The sequence below is a fragment of the Solea solea genome, chromosome 6 (genome assembly GCF_958295425.1).
Source record: "Solea solea chromosome 6, fSolSol10.1, whole genome shotgun sequence".
Taxonomy (NCBI): domain Eukaryota; kingdom Metazoa; phylum Chordata; class Actinopteri; order Pleuronectiformes; family Soleidae; genus Solea; species Solea solea.
In genome coordinates this window covers 8,913,256-8,937,003 of record NC_081139.1, presented here as the reverse complement: position 1 = coordinate 8,937,003, position 23,748 = coordinate 8,913,256, and the positions used below count along the sequence as shown (strand labels likewise).

The window sequence follows — 23,748 nt, the reverse complement described above, 5'->3', positions numbered from 1 at the left end:
AATAACGCCATGATTGATGTGTTGGTGAGTCAGCGTGAGTCACTCTGCAGCATGGATTCGTTCACTTATTCACTGTAAGTGAACGTGGTCCTAAAGAGCGTGCAGTTCCAGATGTACTTATATGTCTTTATGTTCTCAGGTGTCAACAATGTATCCATCTAGAATATGGATGGAAAATCCAACATCATTTACAACCGCTTCTCCCATCTCCACACAGCTGGCTTCAGTTATACTGACATTAAACTCTCACAAACCATGAATATGGGAATCTTTCCATACCTACCGTTAATCTATCATGATATTAGCACAACACAGTATACCGTGGGGTTTCGTGTAGATTTTGACATAAAACAAGACATGAAATGTTTTTTCACATCTTGTGGAAGATGTGGGTGAGGGAGTCAACAGGCGGGATCAAAACACACACACAAACACACGCTTATCATATCTCACACACACTCGTATAAGCTGAGTGGCTGGCTGCAACATAATTTCATCTTGAGTCAGTAACAAACAGATAAGATGGACAAAGAACAGACGCACTGTCTCTCTAACACGCACGCACACACACACACATACAGAGAGAGAGAGAGAGAAACCCTGGTCGTCTTCTTATGGCTACATTGATTGTCCATCTATATATAGAGACGGCTAAATGTCCTGACATCACTTCCTGCTGTTGAGCTCTTTGTTTTTTTTCTCTGTGGCAAAAGCTTGATCCAGTTGCAGTGTAGTTCACTGATTAACAATAGAAAATTACACTGAATATTTATCAAGTTTCCTTTTCCTCCATTGCTGCTGTCGTTTTCTGACTGTCCTTATTGTTTCATTCCACTTTTTCTGTTTTGACTCTATGAATAAGATGTGTCTTTAAATTTTGCTGAAGCTATCTTAAAACCTCCATCTCCAGTCCACAAATACATATTGAACTTGTACAGTATACACACCATGTCAATATCAAATGTATGTCAGATGAGAAAGGATATTTGATGAAAAAGCAAGACCAATCAACTGAGATGGTGTTTGGCGTTAAACTAAGACGCACAAACCTGCAGTGGTAACGTTGAATCATTTTGTTAAATCCATAATTTCAATGGTTAATTTGTTCTAGAACGTGATACTATGTTTACATCAAGTTAAACTGTAAGGAGGATATTTTGTTAATTTACGTACTTGGTTATGAATATGTGCTCTACCTAAATAAAAGAAGTATAACGTTGACATGTTGACCTATTTTGTATGGGCTGGTTTGTGAATATGGTAAGATGAGATTATACTCTTTGGCCCCACAGCGAGGAAATGTTTCTGACTGGAAAGAAATGGCTCAAAAGTAAGTGGAGCTGCTGTGTCACGCTGTCACTGGTGTGGCGCCATCTTAGGGAACAAAGAACTGTGGTGTGGTTTAGACGAGTTCTTGTAAGATTAAGCTTTTTTTGTTTAACAACTTGTCAGATGGTGAGAACCGTACGAAAAGTGCAGATAGTTGTGATCAGTCCTGTCATCGTCACGTTCTACCTGCTGTGTGCGTGACTCACCTGTCTACTCAGTCTAAGCTTCTTTTCCTGTGAGTTTTCAGTTTTTCATTATCACATTCAGAAGATGAAGATGAATAATTTCCCAAGCATCTGTCGAGACCTGATTAACCGTTTATTTTTGTTGTGATTGACGTGTCGACTGCAGCTTTACGTATCACATAAAATATGTCAAACTATTGGTTTTTGTCTAGTTTAGTTCAGAGTATATCCATGAAAACAGGATCTTCAGTATGTGATGCTCTCACTGACATGTTCTGCAATAGTTGGTTGGTTGTATAACAGCAGTCGAGCAAATCACAAAAGCTCTACAGACTTTTATTAATTGTGGCCATTTTAGTACCATTTTAGTATCGACAGCGTAGCATTGCTAACGATGTGTTTCCATTATCCCTGTGCGATTGGTCTTCGTTAATCATACATCTGTTTGCCAAAGCTTAACATCATGCACAATCAGTCACATGATACTGTATGTGAGGGAAAAGTGTGTGTGTGTGAGTGTGTCACTAGGTGTAAAAATAGGAATGCCTACCTTTGGACTGATGTAGGTGTGGTGCTGTACTTACAGACGATAAATGTGCCCGAGTGTGTTTGTGAAACTCCACCCAACATGTGTCAGTTGTGCACTTGTTTTCCTTTCATGATTCAATCAACCTGTCGTTACGCACGGCTTATAGTCAGACTGTGTATCAAATGCTCCTTCTTCAGTTATTGTTGCCAAAAAAACATGTTGGTTAAAAAGTATGATCACCTTGGATAGAATCACACTTATCAAGATGAAAGGATAAATGGATAAAATGGCTTTGTTCGACTTGGAACAAATATCAAATACACTTAAAATCAAAGGTCGGTTGAGTTTGTTTTGTGTGTTAGTAGGGTTAGGGTTTATAGGGTTGGTGAAGTAAAAGTAAATATTACAGCAGTTGTAGTTGAGGGTAAACTGTGAGATCTGCTTCTGACTCATTCATGTTAATGCTCTAATTGCTAATGGAACATTCTGAGGTAAATATATTATAAAGGTCAGGGGAAAAAAACAGGTGCATTCAGCATATAGGTATAATAACATGGTGCATTAGAATGTATCAGAAGAAAACAAATGCCTGGGTATAGCCACCACTGAAGAAGGGAGGAGAGCTTATTTTGCTCAGGAGCTTAAACTTTACCACTTCAGGACAGACTTTAGGATTTCTATTAGACAGTGTGAAGATTTCAGGAATGTCCTGTTTGATTGTAAACAGTCTCACGTGTGCGCAGTTGCTTATTTGTGTATTTTTAATCTCATGTCAACAACTCACATTCTGATTGGTTTGGTGCAACTTAGACTCCTGTGATTGGAGAGAATTAGTGCTCTTCTTCCTGCTTTGCTGCTGTTGGTTTACATTTTGCTGAAAAGGTAAACAAGCCTCATTACTCACCACTATATATTGATTGTAAATGACACATTTACTGTATGTTTGATATACTACTGTATCGGCTCTGTGTTTTAAAAAGCTATTTCTGCCATTGTTTCGCCAATGTAGCCATGTAGTTGTTGTTTGATGTCAGGCACGTTGTGTGGTCACAATCTGAACTTGTTGCCCCAGGGCACTTTAAGCTGGTTATTGCTACTGATTTCCTGTATTGATTTGATTCCATCCCTTTCACTTTCTTTCCCTCACCTCTCTTCTGTTTCCCATTTTTACTTTCACCCCAACCGGTCGAGGCAGATGTCCGCACATTTTTGAGCCTGGTTCTGTTCGAGATTTCTTCCTGTTAAAAGGAAGTATTTTTCTCACCACCGCTTGCTCATTGTGTGAACTGTTGGGTTTCCCTTCTCTCTCTGATATTTTAAAGGTTTTTGCCTTAATGTATGTTGTGATTTGGTGCCTTTTTATTTAATATAAACAGTGTAATGTCAATGTCATCATTGGTCTTGCAAGTTTTTAGCACACATGGCACACTTGTGTGTGTCTGTGTGTGTGTTAGTGTCATTCACATAACACTAAACTGTGAAAAATGGAGGACAGCCTTTGATGTGCACTTGCATAATCCATGGCAATGGACTGGAATGCTTCATTTCAGCCACACATTCGCTTTCCTTACCCTGTCTTACTGTCAGAGTAAAGGAAATCTGTCAGATACTGAATCTGAGTTCTTGCTCCTTGTTCTTCATCAGCAGGATAGTGTCTATGAATTCAGTTTCCTTGTTGCCTTATATGTAATCACCCAAAAATGTTTGTGTTTTTTTGCTGCTAGGTAATGAGCTCACATCTTGAGGGCAAAAAGAAAAGAATATTTCTAATTTCCATGTCACAATCAAAGGAAAAGAATAATTTTACTTGAATTTTTAATCATCACTACTGTCTTTTTTCTTCCTTTGTAAATGATACTGGTTTATTGATGGATTTGCTCCTGGTGCATGGTGAGTTCAATCAAAGGATGCAATGTGACCCATCCATAAACAAGAGAAAATACACAATTATACCTTTTCTATATCCAGTCATTATCTCGGAGCCTACAGTTCAAGGGGAGCAGATATCCACTCATGTGTCTCAGAGGGGCAGCACAAACCAATAATCAGTTTATATCATAAAGACTTTGGTGGTTCAGGGGACTCCTTTAATAGTAGGAGATGAGAAAGTCTCCTCCAATCGGCCCAATTAGTGTCTGTGCTATTAATTAGTAAAAATCAAAGCGAGTCGTGAACTGATCTGTGTGCTGTATGATGTTTGTCTGCTGTGCTCTCAGATGGTTTCCTGTCTAGATCTAGTTTATAAAAATATGTTTTCCTGTTTCTGTTTCCTCTTTAGCAACAAACCAGAGGAACATGTTTACCTCTCTGTTTCTGTGGTAACAAAGAGGAGCATGCACATCCAGGCCCGGAGTTAACCTCAGCTTTCATCCCCTCTGAACTACACTACCCTCAATTCCCGTGAACTGACGACCAAATCTGAAGTTAAGATCAGTTAATCAAGGACACCCCGAGGAACGTCAACTACAACGCTTCTGCTAAGAGGACCAATATGGCCAACAACACAGCAGACCACCCTCAGGGGAATTCGGTTGCTGAGGGCAACCATGACGGGGACTTTGGGGTGACCATGACGGATCTCAGAGGTCTGATGGAACTGCGGAGCGCTGAGGCAGTCGGCAAGATACGGGACGATTTTGGAGATGTGCAGAGTATCTGCCGCCGCCTGAAAACATCACCTATAGAGGGTAAGATGCACCCAACACAACAATCCAGACGCAAGCATTCTGTTAAATTGATAATTAAGATAACTAGAGGAAAAACTCATTTGGACCAACTAGTGTGCTGTTTTAACACTACAAGTTCACTTGTTTAGATGTCCAAATCCACATATTATGCCTGCTGTCTTCATATGTAGATCTGTCTGCCCCATTGAAGACTTACAGTACTTAAAGCTGTTTTGTCACTGTTGACTGTTATCCTAGACTGTATTTATTTTAGACTGCATTCTTCTTGTTTAAAAAATGGGATGTATTCTTCTGGTTGCAAACTCCTGTGAAGAACTGAGATTTGTGATTTGACTGGAGCGATGTCAGGTTTTGAAAGTGGAAGTTCACTGGCATCACCTGCAACCAGTGTCTTATTGGATGCTACTAGCTGTCACACAGTGTCCACTCAAATGTGTTGTGCTTTATCTTCTGTTTTAGTAATAAGTTTTTGCAGCCAGCAGAGCCACCCCCTGGTGGCCATCTGCCCCTTCTGTGCTACTTTTTAGGCTTCAAACTGGAAGGCTACACCCAGTGAAACGTAGAGTTTATGACTATAATTCAGCAGCATTATCATGTTGTTACCTGAGTGTCAGAGAGTTGTCAAAAGCAAAGACACAGTTAAGACAGGTCAAGGTTTTTACCACAAGCATAGCCTCTGATAGCCCAACTGAATGTTTAATTATTATCTAATCATATTCATCTGGGCCCAGTTGCCAAATGTTCCCCAGCCTGGCACATGTCTACTGCCCCATTGGATTAGGAACCACTGTTTATTATGAAACATCCTTTAATCAAAATTTTAATCAGCACTGAAACAGATTATTTAAAGCATCAGTCAGGAAGCTGCAGATTCAAGTCTCACTCACACATTTGCAATGCTGATTTACATGCACAAGAATCAACCAGTCAAAGCTGGCAACTGTGCCGGAGCCCACAGACCCACATGTGCTCCTGAATTCACTGAGTGAGTTAGTTCAATTGATTGTTTACGCCCCTACACTTACTGTAATATCGACCTATGGTGCTGCATAACAATGACATTCTCTCATCACTTTACCTTGCATAATAAAAATCTTATTTTAGCGAACCTTTGCCCTGTGCATCCAATAGTTTTTTTTTAACTGCGTCACTGTGCAGAGGACAATTTGAGAACAGCATGGTTGACTCTTCCCTTGACTCATAAAGATCTAAATGTGAACCGAACTGTCAAAGACATAGAGGAGAGTGATGGAAAATAGCAGGGCAGCTCATGACACTGTATCCGTTTCTAACACTGTGACATTGACAGCTCTGCGAATGCTGAACTACTTCTGAACTGCACCAGAGCCTGTTTACAGCTACTGTACATTCAATGTGGTCAACAACACTGAAATGAGGAGAGACACCTCACAGTATGTTGGAGTTATTTTCCCTTCCCATAATGCAACAGGACTGTCAACAGATCTGTGTTTTCACATTTTAGATGTCAATCGGGTTGAGACCTCCCACGGAGGAAGTCTTTATTTGAGTTCAGTGTGGGCCGGGTGCTCTGCAAGTGACTGTTTTATAACTGGGGAAGGCCAAAAAAAGATATAAGTATAGTATAAAGACACAGATTGATGACAAAATTGGCAAGTCAGAGTAGATATGAGATTTTAACACCATTTAAGAGGTGACAGTATGTGAAACAGCCAAGTCATGCAGAGACAACTTTTCTGCTTGATGCACTTCTTCATTTGTGGTGTTTGGTGAAATATGATTGGCAGAGATTTCAGTCAGTGCTTTACATGAGGCGGGAAAATGGCCGACAAGCTGTGGTTTGTTATTTCTCTCTCTCTCTCTGTGTCTCATCGTTTGATCGCTGTGTGTGTGTGTGTGTGTGTGTGCTTATGCATGTGTATTTGCAGCCATCGGTCCATTCCAGGATTGAAATTAGTTCCAGCCCGTTCCCCTAATGGCTACATAGATCATTGCTCTGTTCCATTTAGTAATCAGATGACAGCTGTAGTTGTGTCCTCCACACAAGAAATTACTCACATTAATGAAGAAAGTGTAATTATATTTTCGCTGCAATGAGAGGGGGAAGGAACGAGAAATGGGGGAAACCTAAATGCAAGATTGAGGGCAAATATGGGGCGTTTAACTCGGGTGTCAATCCTTTTTGAGCGCAGATACTTATTGCTTCCTGCTATTTCTTATCAGTAATGTAGTGTTAGACAACAACATCATTATTTCCGATTACTCCATTCCTGCTTCTAATTACATTCATTGTAATGTTTGGGTCAGCAGAGACCTTGACTCTGACTTTCATGCTGGATTTAATGTAATGTCAGCCGTCTTTACTTTGTCTTAAAACAAACTACAAACTACTACAAAAATATGTAGTATTCTTAAAGTAACGTAAACACACCAGCAGTTAGAGGTATGCATCAAATGTCAAAAGCACTAGATAATAAATATTTTAAATCAAAGTCACAGTTGATATTGCACCTATGTAGTGACAAATTTATTGTTGAATCGTTTATCAGTTATCAAACGTTTAATCAGTTTATGATTTTACCAATACATTGCAGTAGTGACAAGACCGGATCCAGCGTTTTGTTAGAAATCATATTCATCTGACACTGCGGGTGTCAAATGTCAATAAAAGGCAACCACGGAAAATGATCCATACTTATGGGAAAAATCCAACTATTCTAATTTCATAACTATAGATCAGGACTGTGTCCCTGTAGCATCAATAGGCAGCAATGGTGCTGAAGTGAAACTGTGCTTTACTCTCTGTTTTATAAAATGTATACAAACCCCACCCCCTTGATACATTTAAAGAAAAATGAATGTGAAAGATTCAAATGTATCAAACATTTGTCCGGTACATTTTAATATCTTTCAACTCCTCTCAACTTCTCTCGTGTTTCCCACAGTTGTTGTTCTGCCGGAGCCAAATCCTGAGGCACTCCATCTGTTGTAACTGATAGATTGTCATCCCTATTTGTGTCTTTCTCTAAACAAATTATTTCGATACTAATAGTTGTGTCTTTTTAAATAAACTGACCTTCTCCACAATCCTTAATACTAAGTATTCATCAATTTTACACGTATATGATCACAATTTTCTACAAAATTAGCACGAGAGAAAGGGACACTGTCTGTGACGGGTTTGAATCCATTTTTTTATTTGAAGGCAGTAAACCAAATCGTCTTGGCTGCTCACCTGAGTGGTGACAGAATACGCTGCTGTTCATTACTGTTTTACTAAAATAGATTTAGATTATTTTTATGTTCAAATGTGTTTGTTTGTGAAGTGCTTTGTAACCCAGGTCCCAGGAAAATTCACTTACATTTTCTAAAGTGATGAGAAGGACAATCAATGACCTCCAGCAAGTCAACAGAGTCGGTCATCAATACACATTAACCATCGGGATACACAGCTGAGCCTTGTTTGTGTGATTGACTGTGTGTGTGTGTGTTTGGTCAGTCTGTTGACAATGACAACCTTCTCTGCATCCCATCAGAGGTTGATTTTTTTTTTTGCGGACCGAAAATAAATGTCAGTGAGGATGAAACATCTCATTATCACAGCCAGAGCAGCGAAATTATAAACAAACAAAGTTAAATCTAACCGTGTGAAGTCGCTCTTATCGAGATAATCAGGTTAGCTTACTCTTACAACCGAGCACTCTGAGCAATAAGATGCCTGGTAAAGAACCTGGAGGCAGAATAAGACTTGAGTTGATGATACAGACGCAGTATTTACTGAGTCTCAACCTTAACCTTAACTTAAATTACCCATAACATGAATGTGTAAACAGTTTAAGTTATCTACAGCAAACGCACTCAATAGTAGTGTAAGGCAGTTATGTAAGTGTTCGTGGGTTCAGAGGTTTCTCAGCCTGCTGTCGTGTCAGACCATTTTGAGCTCTGTTGTGTGAGAAGTCAATGACCAATCTGAGATTCAACCCGAGTTGCGTGACCCAGTCATATACTGTAATGAACACACACACACACACACAGAAAGAGAGCCTTAGGTCATCCATGTCTGTATCAGATGAAGCAGAAAGCTCCTTGAAGGGATCGTGCAAAGTCTTTCTTGTTCGTTTGGTGTGAGCTTTTTCATCCTCGCATGTCTTTTATAACAAGGGAAAGAAACTATTATTTTCTGTGCATCTTGCCCTCTGAAATTCTGCGTTCAGACTTGGAAATATACACATCTAAAATGTACCATATCAAATTTAATGGAGTAAAGATTATGAACCAGATATGATTTACGAGGCTCAGTCATTGCATCATTTTGCTGCTGCAGAGAATGTGAGTGTCCATTTGTAGCCTGTAAATTATTCTCCTCTGTTCATCAGATTTTACTCTCTTTTCCTAAAAACCCAATAAAATCATCTTGCATTCTAAAAAATAAATCTAAGACAGGGGTCTTAAACTCAAATGACCTTGGGGCCACTGGGTGTCTAGTCTGGTCAGGAGGGGGCTGGTCAAAGGAAAAGTAATGTGCTTTTTTTGGGAAAAACCAACTGTTCAGTAGGGATGGGCGTTATGAGTTTAAAATGATGTAACAATATGATATTGCAATAACAATATGTGTGACATTGTTTTGTCTTTTAATTTATTTTATTCCTTTTTAATATGTATTTTTGCTTTGAGTTGAGCGAGTTTAAGATCAAAGATGTTCTGACAACAGCAGAGTTACAGTAGTAGCTAAATATGGGCAGATGATTTTTAATATCCTGTTTAGAGAACATGATTCTATTTTCTATGCCACTACATATGCTGTCTTCATCTTGCATTCATGTGGGTGCATGTGTGGCGTCACTGCACAGGCAAAATTGAGGGAAAAGGAAGTGTGTGTGACTGCAGATAAGGCTACAAACATGGAGAACTCACATCACGCAAAGGAATATTTTGATTAAGTAGTGGAAATTACGTTTGGTTATTTCCTCAAAAAAAAAGTTCTGAGATTGTGGATGTACTTTAATTTTGGCCGTTGATGTATATTTTACTCAGTTTGGGCCCCTTAGTTTTTTTTACTTGTACATTTGGATCACAGAGCTAAGCATCTGTTTTGTTTTGTGATCTTTGAAATAAAATCATTCCATTTTATAGCACTTCAAAATCCTCAAAGACTCCCCTAACCATCTGGATGACAATTTTAAGCTCACTCACAGGCATAAGGCACATGCTGAGGCTATATGTATGCAGCGTTGCCATATGTGACTGCATGCTGTTAAGCCACATGTGTTCATGCAGTTGTAGACACAGTGAAAGAGCTTTTGTCCAGGAAAATTAAAGATGGCCCAACCACAGTGTGTCTACATGTAATTTGTCCACAGCTTAAATCACACTGACACAGTACAGGGTAGTTTTTTTATGCAAATATTTGTGTTTGTTTGTTTGGAGTCTTTGCCGTTCAACAGATCATAGACACTTCAGTAGAGCCAGATGTAACCGGAATGCTTGTCACTTTACAGTGTGTTCATAAAAGGGGGAGGACCAACTCGAAGAACAGCTTCTGTGGGGTTACCGTGGCAACTGTGCACATGGACATACGTCACATACGGTTAATAAAAAAGACAGCTTCCACTTCTTTTATTTGAGAGAAAATGTCAGAAGACTTTGCTTTGGCTTGTGATCATAAACGGGATGAAGGCAATTTATAAAGGTTTAGAATAATGTTCAGTCCAGTGTGTAACATACATAATATGAAATTATTTTACTTTGCCAGAAGTGTGTGTGTGTGTGTGTGTGTGTGTGTGTGTGTGTGTGTGTGTGAACATGTGTCAACAGTTGGGTGTCTTGAAGCGTGACCCAGTCTCACGTCTTTCTGTGTGGATCAGGGACTGTTAATTCAGCTGTTGGATAGCAGTGAAGAAATAAATCACTGCAGGAAGATGATAGATAAAATGGAGGCAATGTCGGAGCTGGTGGGTGACCAGCAGTGATAATAAAGGACACAGTTGTAGTGTCATTTAAAACGTACATCAATGCATGCTGCTGTCAGCAGGAAAATGAATGGAAAGGAATATTATGTCTGGTGAAAGATGAAGTGTGTTGGCTGATGAGGCTCTGAATTGGAAGAGACCTGTGTTTTTGGAGCATTAGAGTCAATTTCTGCTGAAACCAGAAATTCTTAAACATCTGTGACAGGCATTTGTGCTGCTCTGCTGTTATAGAAACATCATTTCCATGGGGACCAACACAATAATGCCAGGCATCAGATGAAACCCACCGTCACTATCACACCCAAAAAAGAAAAAAGAAAAAAAGGTGTTGATCAAGTAGCCATTCTGTTTTCTTTATTTTAGTCACCGAGGAGCTTTCAGCATCAGTCACTGACGTCTAAATGATCAAACCAAATTTTGAAATAAGCCACAGTGTGATGACACCTGGCTGACGATGATTTTGTTAAGCAGTGTATTTTTAAATCACTGTTTATGTACCAGCTTATTATGAAGCTGCTTTAAGAAATGATGTAAAGATACATATACAGTCAGTCAAATATTTAGAATTATGTTCAAGCTGAAAGAAACAACATTTTGGCTTAATGTCATTATGATGGTAAAACTAATTGCACAGTGTAAAAGCTGCTATAATGGTATATTTCCCCTTTACACTAAATGATGTAAATAAACACAAGCAATTGTTTTTCACCTGGCCTAATGCCAAAGTCCTAAAATGTCTCCATTTCTAATACCTTTTATAATCCTTGTTTTTACCACGTTATTCTTTTGCCTACTGGGACACAGTTATTGTAGGAAAATACTGGTGTGATCTACAGCCCACTGGCTTTTTCCCCCTGCTGCTTCCTCCCTTCTAAAGTTAATAATGTCACATCACCTCATCTCCTATCACTTTGCCTCCACTCAACTCATCATAAATGAAAACCATGAGAGGCCAATGCACTGGATACCCTTCCCACACTCCATATACTCAAATTAATGACATCATTCCTTTTACCATTCCTCCTACCATGCAATTATAAATTATTCTCAATCTACGTGTGTAGGTTTGTTTCTGTAGCTCTGTAGGGTGCAGAAATGCTTATTTGTGACTTCTTCATGAAATCATTGTATACTGTTGTATAATAGGGATCATCATATGTTTTACCTTGTCTTTCAAGCCCCATTATTTGGAAAACATCTTATAAAATTAGTTTTCTTCAGGCACGTTCCTTGACCTTGACCTTGACCTTGAATCTTTTACTGTCCAGTTTAAAACGTCAACGGTTTCCCATGTTTACAACTGCTACCCTCATGAACCCAAATTTGTGAAAATGCTTCTGGGTCACTGTGGTTGTGTCCTTGTGTGGAAAAGCAGAACCATGTCATGTTCTTTTACCGTTAAAGCTTTTTATATATCACTAGTAGTGAGGAAATGAATCTGTTTATGTGCAGTTGCTAACTGCTCTACTCATAGATCATAATACTCAAAATAGCAGCACAAACTATGAAGTATTTTTACCAGATTACTGCATCCAAAGAAAAGAGAGACAGGTGGAAAATTGTCATGAGAATTCTGTCTGGAGAGACTAATCAAAAGAAATGAAATAAAACACCATTATTAAAACCTATATAGACAGAAACGTGTCTGGCTTCCTGCTGATGCTGACTTGCAGAGTCTTCCTCTGTTAAAAATGGCAGTGCAGTCTGTTGAAATTCAGATCATGTTCCACTGCACATCTCCCAACTCCACCAAGAGTCCACAGCAGCCATGTTTCTGCCCACACGGCCATGCAGAGGAACTCACAGATTCTCAGGTTTTGCTGAACATTACCATTATTTTTTGAAGGGAAAAAAAAGCCAGATTGTTCAAACAAGTCTTCTCCAAAGGAGATCCTGTGATGAGCTCAGAAATTGATCAGAAGCACTTAGTTAATTAAAAAAAGACCTATAAATAAACAAAAGTATTATTAAAATTCAAAAGCAAAGGACGCTAAAATAGTAACCCCTCTGTTTTAGTCCATTTTAAGCATTTGTGATGACTGAGAACTCTTTCCGTCTGTCTTCATATGGAGAATGAATGAATGAATGAATGATGGTTAGATGTGAGTCACTGCCGGAAAATGACTGTCATGGCTCTGGAATCACTAACCCAGATGTTGTTTGGTCTTCAGTAAGCAGAGCTGCATTCTAAGAGAACTTTCTGCACAAGGACAGAAAGGAAACATCAAACTCATCAATCACACTTCAACCAAACTTATCAATTAGTCTGAGGCATCTTAGTGATATATAAAGTCCTTCACTACAGTGCACATCATTTTTTTTTTATTCATATCTCCTTTTCCCATTTTTATTTGCTTTTTTATTGTTGGATTATAGGACATTTACCAATGATTATTGCTGTTTACATCATTACATATTTTAGATTTTTGTTGGCAATTGTCTCTAGCTTCCTGTGAACCAGCGGATCTGGATCGCATCAGACTGATTTAGTGGTGTTGTACTGACATGGAGCTATTTGGCTTTCACAGAGCAGCAGATTGTTTGTACAGCAGGGGAGGGTTCAAATCAGCTCAGGCTGCCATGGATTCATGATTACCACTGACACATGCACACACCCATTGTCCTCATCCTTGGGCGGAGACCCACACAAGGGGCCACAGGATAAACTGGAAGGGTTGCAAGGTGACTGACAGGAAGCCAAAGTACTATATTATTTACTGTCTAATACTGATGTAGTAGTTAGTGCAGCAGGCCTCTAAAAATCCTCTTTGATTAAGGTGATTACAGACTGATATTTATTAAATGGCGTTGTAGTTCATAAATAATTTCTAGCTTCACGTGAAAGTACGATTTTTTTCATGTGTCTCCCAACAAAGAGGAGGAAAGACAAAGACAAAACTGAATACTTTCTTTGGATGGTACAAATCCGTTTGGATAAACCATCAAAGAAAAGAAAAATGGTAACTAGAAACACTCCGTTGCATCTCCTGCCCTCTCTCACTGTGTTTGTCGGCGCACACCTGTGTGCAAAGCTAAATATGTTCACTAAAGAGTGAACACAGGAGTTGACCTTTTAAGTAAGTGTGGAGACAGGAGTAGACTGCAAATTCAGTAACGGTGACATAAGGACAAATGAGTTGTGCTTCATGAGAGGAAGAAACAAAAGTATCATTAGTTCAAGCTCAGCATTAAGTCCCTGATGACTCTTTTTTGGGGGTTTGACTCTCACATGTTTTAATGCTGGTATTGTCCACATTCATTTTCAGTGATTTAACTTCAAAATTTAATCTCAAAAGACATTTTTCATGCAAGTGTTTTCGTTGGAGCTTTTATAGACAAATTCCGTGTTGTTGTCCTTGTTGATGTGAATATTGATTCCTTGTGTTTTTGTGTCTGCAGGTCTGTCAGGGAACCCTGTAGATCTTGAAAAACGTCATGCGACATTTGGACAAAATTTCATCCCCCCGAAGAAGGCTAAGACATTCTTGCAGCTGGTGTGGGAGGCTCTGCAAGATGTCACACTTATAATCCTGGAAATTGCTGCCATCATTTCACTGGGCCTGTCCTTCTACCATCCACCAGGGGGCGACAGTGAAGGTCAGTGCAGTTTTTTATTCGGAAAATTTTGTACTGTAGATATTAGGACACTGAAATCACATGCCATTTATAAGTTTTTTTCATTTGTGTGTAAGAAATTGGAAGTGTTAGACTTGGTGTTTCATATTTAAATGTATCCATATCGTACTAATTCTATGCAATATATGTATATAAAAAGAGTTTCTAAAACCAGTAGTTATTAGTCTAAGAGGATTAAATGTATTAAAAATGTAAACAAAAAAAACTAGCCAACTGAAGCAGTTTCAGTTTTAAAATATTTTCACTTGTAAATATGTGTATTCATGATGAAATAAACATGTCCTCTTCCTCTCACAGCATGTGGCCAGGTCGCAGGTGGTGTTGAGGATGAAGGCGAGTCCCAGGCTGGCTGGATCGAGGGTGCTGCTATCCTGTTCTCAGTCATCATTGTGGTCCTGGTGACAGCCTTCAATGATTGGTCAAAGGAAAAACAGTTCCGTGGGCTTCAGAGTCGCATCGAGCAGGAACAAAAGTTCACCGTCATCCGGAAAGGCCAGGTCATCCAGGTTCCTGTCGCTGAAATTGTGGTGGGAGACATCGCTCAGATCAAATACGGTATGAGGCCATAACCTTTAGTGTTAATAACTTTGTGACAGGTGTTAATACGCGCTCAGATATAGTCCATCTTTTTCATTTTCAAAAGTAGGTGGCGACCTCAACATTTCAGCTTTACGAGATATTATTGCAAAAATGATCTACCTTTAATAAGAACTTAACCCCACTGATATATAGTATAACGTCTGTCACATACTGCAATAATTGGCTCACTTTAAGCCAAAACAAAATTAGTGAAGTCACAGGGAACCAAACCCCTTCTTCTGGAGCTAATTTTTAAAAATGCCAAGAAATGGGCTGAGAGCTGAGTGAGGGCCTCCCAAATATATAAAACTGGGAGTAAGGGTCAATGAGCCCCTGCTGAGTTTGTACCAATGAATCAAGCATGGTCCAAGAAAGCCAATAGCAAAATTTGAACACAGTAGCTGGTGTTTGAGGAGGGAGGCAGTAGATACACTGATTTTCATCACAGCATGTGTATATACACACATATATGTGTGTATATATATATATATATATGTATATATATATATATATATATGTATATATATATATATGTATGTATGTATGTATATATATATGTACTGTATGTATATATATATGTATATATGTATATATATATGTATATATGTATATATATATATGTATATATGTATGTATATATATATGTATGTATATACATACATACATACATATATACATACATATATATACATATATATGTATGTGTATATATGTATATATGTATGTGTATATATATATGTATATATGTATGTGTATATATATATATGTATGTGTATATATATATATATATACATGTATGTATGTATGTATATGTATATATATATATATATATATATATCCCTCTCAGAGAATGTTCAGTCTGTGTTAAACCTTCAGCTGCTTACTCTTATGCTTTAGATAGCAACTACTGTGAATCTATCATAAACATTTAGTGTCTTCTTTTAATGGCTGATGCTGATGCTGATTTTTAGAAATCAGAGCAGAAAATGTCAGATAATTATGCCCATATATTTAGCTCATTATCTTTTTTCCTACATCTGATGCAATATAGCTGTTTAATGACAACAAATTATGCAAAGCTATGCAACGTTAATGGTCTCCAATCTACATTTTATGTCTACACTGCGGTGCAATTATGTACGTTATTTCCAATAGAAAATAATGTATAAACTAAATATTAAATGCATGAAACTGGTCATCAAAACAAAAACATTTTGGAATGAAAATTATTAAGTTTTAATGACCTTGCAATATTTAAGTTTATGAGGACTAAAATACTTAATTTGTAACAAAAATTGGCTGATTAATAAAATAACGATGATTAGAAATGGCAAATATGAAAATCAGAGAGGAGCTACTGTCAAATCCATATATCCATGAATCCAAATATCATACAGTATATTTGAAAATATATGATATTATATACCAATATAAGTTAAATTCTTCAGCAACAAATGGTAGGGCCATTTCAATATCGGGTCATGGTTTGTGAGAATTGTAATCATAATGTTCTAATGATGAGAAGGGAAGGAAGGAGAGTTTGAAATGTCATTGCATGCTACCATAGAGGCTACAGCTGATTGAAATTGTCGAAAAAAATAAAAAATTGTGTAGTTGGTATGTGTTTGTGCATCACTATTAACACCAGCCATGAATAACACACTCTGACTTCTAACCTCTGCACTTACAGGAGACCTGCTGCCTACTGATGGGATCCTGATCCAAGGAAATGACCTGAAGATTGATGAAAGCTCTCTGACTGGAGAATCCGACCATGTCCGAAAGTCTTTGGAGAAAGACCCTATGCTACTGTCAGGTGTGTGCCTGTTTACAATAACATGACAACTTTTCAAAATTGGAATTATATGATACTCAACATCACCAATAAATAACGTGCTGTAGATTGACAAGAACAACAAGAATAAATTGTTATCAATGTCTGAAATGACATACTAACACTGTCTGTTTATTATTTAATGCTGCTGCAGAACAAAATTGGGCATGGAATCATAAATGGTTCACACTAACCTAAAGTAAAAAGAAAGTGACCCAGCTTTAGTTATTACTCACTGCTTTTTAAATCTTTCCCCAGGAACACACGTGATGGAGGGATCGGGCAGGATGGTGGTGTCCGCCGTTGGCCTCAATTCTCAAACCGGCATCATTTTTACCCTCTTGGGCGCCAGTGAGCACGATGAAGAAAAGAAGGTCAAGAAAAGTAAGACTTGAGGCAAAGCCAGTGATATACGTCTGAAAAAAAACAACTTATGTTTGAGTTTTAAAGGTCATACGAGAACAGTAATTGTGTGAACTGCTGCAAGGGAAGAAGATTATCACGGTGTTGGCTTCTGAATTTTTTTACTCTACTGTTTGAATGGTGTAGATGGGAGATTTTTCGCGTGGTGTTTTGAAGTAGCTGCCTTTGTCAGCAGGTAGACGTCCAGTCTGGGCTGATAACAGCAGAGCTTCTTCAGGGGACTAACTGTAGAATTGAGAACTTTGTTCAGCTTCAGTCTTTAAAGTGAAAGCATTTTACTGAATAAATGAGCCCACAGATGAGGTGAACTGTCATGAGGATGTTATTTTTCCAATTTATCTGCTAAACAACAGCCAAACACAGCAGATGTGAAGGATCTATTAGTGTCTGAATTTCTCCAATGTAGCTGCACACATTAATGTCCTTGGCTAATCAGCTTACTTCATACAATTTGAACCAAAGCTGTGTCTGAAAGAGTTGGGGTCCAATATTTTATTTTTGTGATACTGCAGTGCATAAACATTTTACCCCTTTAATTTCATGTCTCCTATATTATCAGGTTTGTCAATCAGTCTATATAAATTTAAAAATACTCTGGAGAGTAAATGCTATTTAAGTAGAGTAAAACAGAAATCATTTATATTTGTTGTTTAAAATGTGGTTTTGGTTCTCAGCCAGCCAAAGCTTCAGTAGTGTTTCCAAAGAAATCTGGTCTTATCATGGTCTCATCTATTTGTGTGAGTTAATGGCCTTTATACTGAGGTATTGATTTGACAGTCCTATAATGTTGGTTAAAAAAATGAAACTTGCCCTCCCCTTTTAACATGAACTTGCTTGTAAGGGGAATCCTTCAAAGGTCAAAGTCCAGATGACCCTCGTACTATTACAGAGCTTGAGAGTTTGATGTAAACCAACAGGCTTCTGCAGTCGGTCTCTATTGCTTTTGATTTGCTCGTGATCATGCTAACCCCCTTTTACTCATGTCATTTTCTTTAGTTTGTTTTTGTCTGATCATTTGTTGTTGGGTTTTTTTCACTAAAGTTTTAGTTTGTCAGGCATTCATCGTGAACTGGCTGAATGTACCAGCTTAGTGGAGAGAGACGCTCAGGTTTCTGTCACAGGTTTTAATAAACAGTCATTCCTAATGAGTAAAACCACAAGGCACAGTTTCATACTTAACTGAATTAGGTTGCTGCTGCATTTAATTTCTCATTGACATAATATGTTCCCTAGCTCAATAACCACAGTTTTATATACAAATTATTTTGTGCCATAATCCTTATATCGTGCCAGAACCCACATAAAGCACTTTGAAGAAGTGAGAACTGGACAAAATGGCCCCCAGATTGCACCCATTTTCCAACATTGTACTCATTTTCTGAAAAAGTGTCCACACCCACTGAATATGAAACTTTAATTTGCTCTCAAAGATAGAAATACAACAACACGCACAAGCACCTTTGTGTTCTTGTAGCAGCAGATACACAGCAGATTTTACAGTCACACATGGCTGCATCAACCCACTGCACTCACAGGCACACACATTCATGCATTCATTCATTGACAGTCACACCCATTGGTTATCTCACAGCATTCAGTATGTGCAAAGTCACAGGCACACACACACACACACACACGCACATTTGCAGCAGTTCGATCTCATCACTCACAAAGCACTAGCTGAATTTTAAAGAGCCCCCTCTCTCTCCCTCTCCCCCCCCTCTCTCTGGGTTTGACCTTGCCAAACCTTCTTTCGCAAATAAAGTAGACAGCTCTATAATAGGAAGTCAGTGTCACGAGGAAGGAAGACTCAACTGAACTGCCACGCACACATGCATGTGCATGCACATTTGACTAGTTTGTGGTCAGAAAGTGTTAAAAACAACTGATAGTGATCAGAGCCAATCTGCTTCTTATTTGAGAGAAGATTTCCATCCTTTATTTAAACAATAAGTGTTTTACCTGTAAAGCTGGAAGGATAATTGTTAAGTTGACCAGTCATCAGCCTCCTTCCACATCATTGTAGGTCAAGTCGAATAAAGTCTGTCTTTATTAGAAATTCATTAGCAGGAAATGAAATGAGAGGAGTGGAACAGCATTCAGATGAATCAGCGACTACACAAAACAAAGCAATATACTGTAGAATGTAGTACTGAGTTATGGCAAATGGAAATATATCCAGACAGTTTAGCCTCAGGCAGTAAGTTATAGTAAAGTTTATACACACAAATTTGTTGTATCAATGAAATAATCCAGAGCGTGTGTATCTGTGTGTGATGTATTACAGTTTTACGTTCTGTTCAAATTGCACGCTGCACATTGTTCATTTTTACTACTGAAAAAAATGGATTAGCTCACATGGTGGCCAGTGGTTCTCTGCAGCAGGGAGTCATGTGTCTCTCTCCTCTGATTGGTCCATTCATGCCCACAGCACACACACACATGGCGCACACACACGTGTGGGTTTCTTTTAGTTTGAGCCTTTATGTTTTCCCTTAGTTTAAGTTGATCTTATTTTTCCTTTGAACCATCTTATCAGCATTCCGCCCTCTCTCTCTGTCCGAACAGGTAAAAAACAAGGACCCCCCGAAAATCGCAACAAAGGTAACCCCTCCATTCATCCATCTGTCCCTCTCTGTCCCTCCATCCTTCTATTAATCACCACCTCCTCACCCTCCACCCAGCGGCAGGAGGGCAGTCTATAGTCCATATCTTTCTCTCTCTCTCTCTCTCTCTCTCTCTCTCTCTCTCTGGTGTAAAAAGGGGGACGTTCTCTCGCCTTGCTTTACCTGTCAAAGGGTGCAACTCTCAACTGTCAAGTCTTCGACAGCCAATCGGCATCCACAGTCGTCATGGGCGACTTTGGGTTTATATTTCTGTCTCAGCTCTGAATCCAGGATGGGACATTTTAAACACAGACAGTAAATGTTGTTTTGTAAAGAAACAGTCAATCAAAATCAAAGAGCAATTTAGTTTTATTTAGAGAAAAACATGTTTTGAGATGTATGTCATGATGAATCGTGCTTTTTGTTATGTTCGTAACCACATGCAATAACACCCTTAACCTTAATTAGCTGCCTGAGTTAATTAGCTAACCTTGAAGTGAAAAGCTGCACAGCCAAGTCTCTGAACTCAGTCATGTAATTCCATTTAGAGGGAATTTGTCTTGATTTATACACTAAATATTTAAGTGAGTGAGAGATGTAAGTGATAAAGGGCAAGTTAGTAAAGTTGCTGCTAACTGTATATCTAGATCGATACCAACACCAACAGCTGGGTTGTAAACTAATTAAATGCATATCAAGTTTAAAATAGAATTTCATAAACTCTTCAACAAACCCAATTTGTTACTAAAACTGACTATAAACTTCTCAGGTTGTGTGGATTATGACAAACAAACAAATCTATTTACTGAACCTGAAGTATATATCATTTCCAAAATGTATTGAGTGATAATTCAGTGCCTGCAAAAATGTCTCTGTCCTCAAAATGTCCCATTTCATACTAAGAATCTGAGACACATATATAAGTCCATCAGTGCTGACTCACTCTACATACAGGAATGACGTCCAAGGTGCCTTTAACATTTGACGTGTGTTTGTGCGTGCATATGTGTTTGTGTGTGTGTGAGAGAGATGATATCGTTGCTCCAGACTTGACCAGTCAACCGTCCTCCATGTCCCGTGTGAGCCAACGCACCAACACATGTCCACGTACACACACACACACAGAGCTCCCAACCTCCCATGGTTCGAGCATCTGCTGCAGGCAGAATGCTTCTTGATGCACACAGACAGAGATGATGCACAGATGGATCTGCGGTCACTGATGACCTCCACTAAAAACACATCAAGAAGAAAACACCTCGAGTCATATCGCTTACTTGCTTCAGACCCCAATGAGAATCTTCACCAACTCTGCAGTTCTGCTGAACTTTGTAGCCTCCTTCAGCTCCTAGTTTTGTCTTCTTACCTGTGTCAATTCAGTTTCCAGCAGCATCAGTTGGCTATTTTCATACTCCAAAGAGATACTGCTTCTTTGTTTATGCTGGATGTGGTAGAATGCTGCTGTTTGTACTTAATAATGTATCAGAGCTGTCCTTCGGTTGGCAATGAATACACACCGAAAGATTTCTGAAAGCATTTTTCAAATGTTGTCACTTAAAACCTGACAATGTTTCTCTCTTTCAAAGCTTGCATCACAGTAAGATCTCATCATACTTTTTTTAGAGTTAGAGTAACTATAAAGTTTTGATTACAACTTTAAAATGAAGATTGAGAGTTGCCTGAAATATGATTTCAACAATTGATCACTTATCGCAATAGCAAACACAATAATTTGCTTTTTAATACCGATTTTCTGACTAAAAGTTTCAGTTCCGGTCCTTTCAGCTTTAATTTGTAACATCTATGAAGAAAGTTCTACTGAATGTAACTGTAATTGCAGCAAAGTAAAAGCAACTGGAAATAATTAGCACATTTAAATGCTTTCATGTTTGTAATGACATGTTGCTGTTGTACTGGTGGAAATACTGCAATAAATGTTTTCCTAATATTCTTATTGGATTTTAGAGGTCCCTATGCCCTTGAATCCGCTCTAAGATTTTATTGACTCATCTGGCTCTCAGGGGAGTCTATATGGTTCTTTTGATGCCCCGCTTCAATCCAGCATAACACTCGATTGCATCAACTTAATAGCGACATCATCCTCTTCTTCAGAAACATCACTTTCAGCTTTCTCCTCGGTTAACTCTGTAGATAAAGGAGATGGCGGTGGCAAGAAGTCCTCCACAAAAGAGAGTAAGCCGTCATCCATGTTTAGCATGCAGTGCTGTAGCTGTAATGCCTATTCAGGGCTATATGCTACTATTAATGCCAATCAGTATGGCAACAAGACCCTCCCTTGCAGCTCGTTTTAACATGAAATATGTAAACATGTGGAGGCTGCCACCACTGCAAGAGCCATGTCATGAGCACTTTAGTGAAGCTAAACACATCCCAATCAGTCTAAACAAAAAAGGAAATCTGTCACATGGTTTAGTACATTTATTGTATATATATATATATTATATTAAATTTGCCTGTCTGTTGACAGAAGAGAAAAAGAAAGTAAACCTAACAATGCTGTGATTTTCTTTATTTTATTTTATTTAATTTTTTTGGCTGTCTTGGGGCTATGAGTGTGTGTGAGAGTTGCACCCTTGCAGTATTAGTGGGCTGTGGGCTGTCTGTTCTGATTGTGTATCCTTAGTTTCTTTTTTTTTTCTTTTTTGTTTCGCCTTTGATTCCTCTCATTTCTCTCACTGTTGCCTCCTTGCAGGGTGTTGCTCAGGACTTCATGTTGTCTTGTAATCACTGTTTGACTCTCTCCCTCTTCTCTGTTATTCTTCTGTCTTGCTGAAGTCTCCTGCAGCCTCCACAGCTCTGCAGCCTCCTCTACCTCCTCTTGTATCTCTCTGTCGTGGTTCTGCATCGCTGTTGTTTTTCGTTTTTTGGGGTGATCCTTTTGAGTTTGTCTTCTGTTTGTTGATTTGCTTACTTTTTTATTGTCAGACATCCTCTCCCCTCTGCCCACCATGCGTTCTCCCATGGTTCAGTGCTGCGCCTGTTAACAGTTCTGTGGTTGGTCAGTGGGTCTCAGTCCTGTTCATGTGAAGCTGTCTTGGTTAGTTCTATGTTGTGGCTTGTCTTCAGAGTGGACCATGTGCATAAAGCTCCACAGTTTCCTGGTTTGACAACAACTCGTGCACACATTCAGAATGTCTTAATGTCATGTTGAGGTTGTGATGTCCTGAAATCACTTCCCTTATAGCAAAGGTCAGTGTGGGGAGCTTCTTTATTATCAACCTGGTGACACTGACAGAGAAGGAGTTGTTTTGGTCGTAGTGTTTCTAAAACATCTCTAGTTTTGTGCTACAATTTTCAAATCTATCCAGGTCCCCACACTTAATGTGGATGTTTCATACAAATGATCACCAATGAGCTAGAAAACTTTTTTTACCAACTTGTTTTACAGTACCATGCAAAATTATCAGGGTGAAATTCTGTGATCTTTGGCATTTGGGTTGGAATGGTGTTACTGAAAGGTGGCCTTAGTCAACAGAATTTATGGTCAACAGAACTGTAAATGTCTTGTTTTAATTTGATTAATGCCACTGTCCATTAACAGGCACACATGAATGGACTTTGGTTGTAATCAACAGCCCAATTTGCTTTATCTGTGAGGTTGTATTCACAAAAGTGTGTCTTGAAAGTAAACAACGGGATACTGCAAAGACAAAAGTCACTGTCAACACTGTGGCATCACAGCACAAAAGGAGTCCATGACTAATATGAGAGGCAGTCAACTGTGTGTTATCACCAAGAGAAATGACATCATCCCATTACCAGTGATGATGTCACAACTAGAACCTGCTGCTATCTTTACAATGCATCAACTTTATTACCCCAGTCTCATTTAAAACACAGTTTTTCATGTTTCCATTAACACATTTAAACACCAGTTATCGATTTTTAAAAGAAAAAAACATTAATAAACTACAGCACGTAGCACATGACCAGAATTTTTACAGACGATACACAATTAGAGTCTTTCCCCT

The 23,748-nt window shown here is 38.6% G+C and overlaps 1 protein-coding gene across 6 annotated transcripts in view; it reads left to right on the top strand.

Moving 5' to 3' along the window:
- The window catches only part of LOC131461174 (plasma membrane calcium-transporting ATPase 1-like), a 76,089-nt gene that overhangs the window by 24,389 nt on the left and 27,952 nt on the right, over window positions 1-23,748 (top strand). For 3 of the 6 annotated variants that reach the window (XM_058632229.1, XM_058632224.1, XM_058632226.1), the window contains exons 2-7: window positions 4,322-4,730; window positions 14,078-14,275; window positions 14,612-14,869; window positions 16,584-16,709; window positions 16,986-17,111; window positions 19,719-19,754. In XM_058632229.1, coding sequence (XP_058488212.1) covers window positions 4,535-4,730; window positions 14,078-14,275; window positions 14,612-14,869; window positions 16,584-16,709; window positions 16,986-17,111; window positions 19,719-19,754 — 940 coding nt within the window. In that variant the 5' untranslated portion in view covers window positions 4,322-4,534. Of the gene's footprint in view, window positions 1-2,905; window positions 2,926-4,321; window positions 4,731-14,077; window positions 14,276-14,611; window positions 14,870-16,583; window positions 16,710-16,985; window positions 17,112-19,718; window positions 19,755-23,748 lie in introns of those variants that run through there. The other 3 variants (XM_058632227.1, XM_058632228.1, XM_058632225.1) reach the window with 2 other exon arrangements.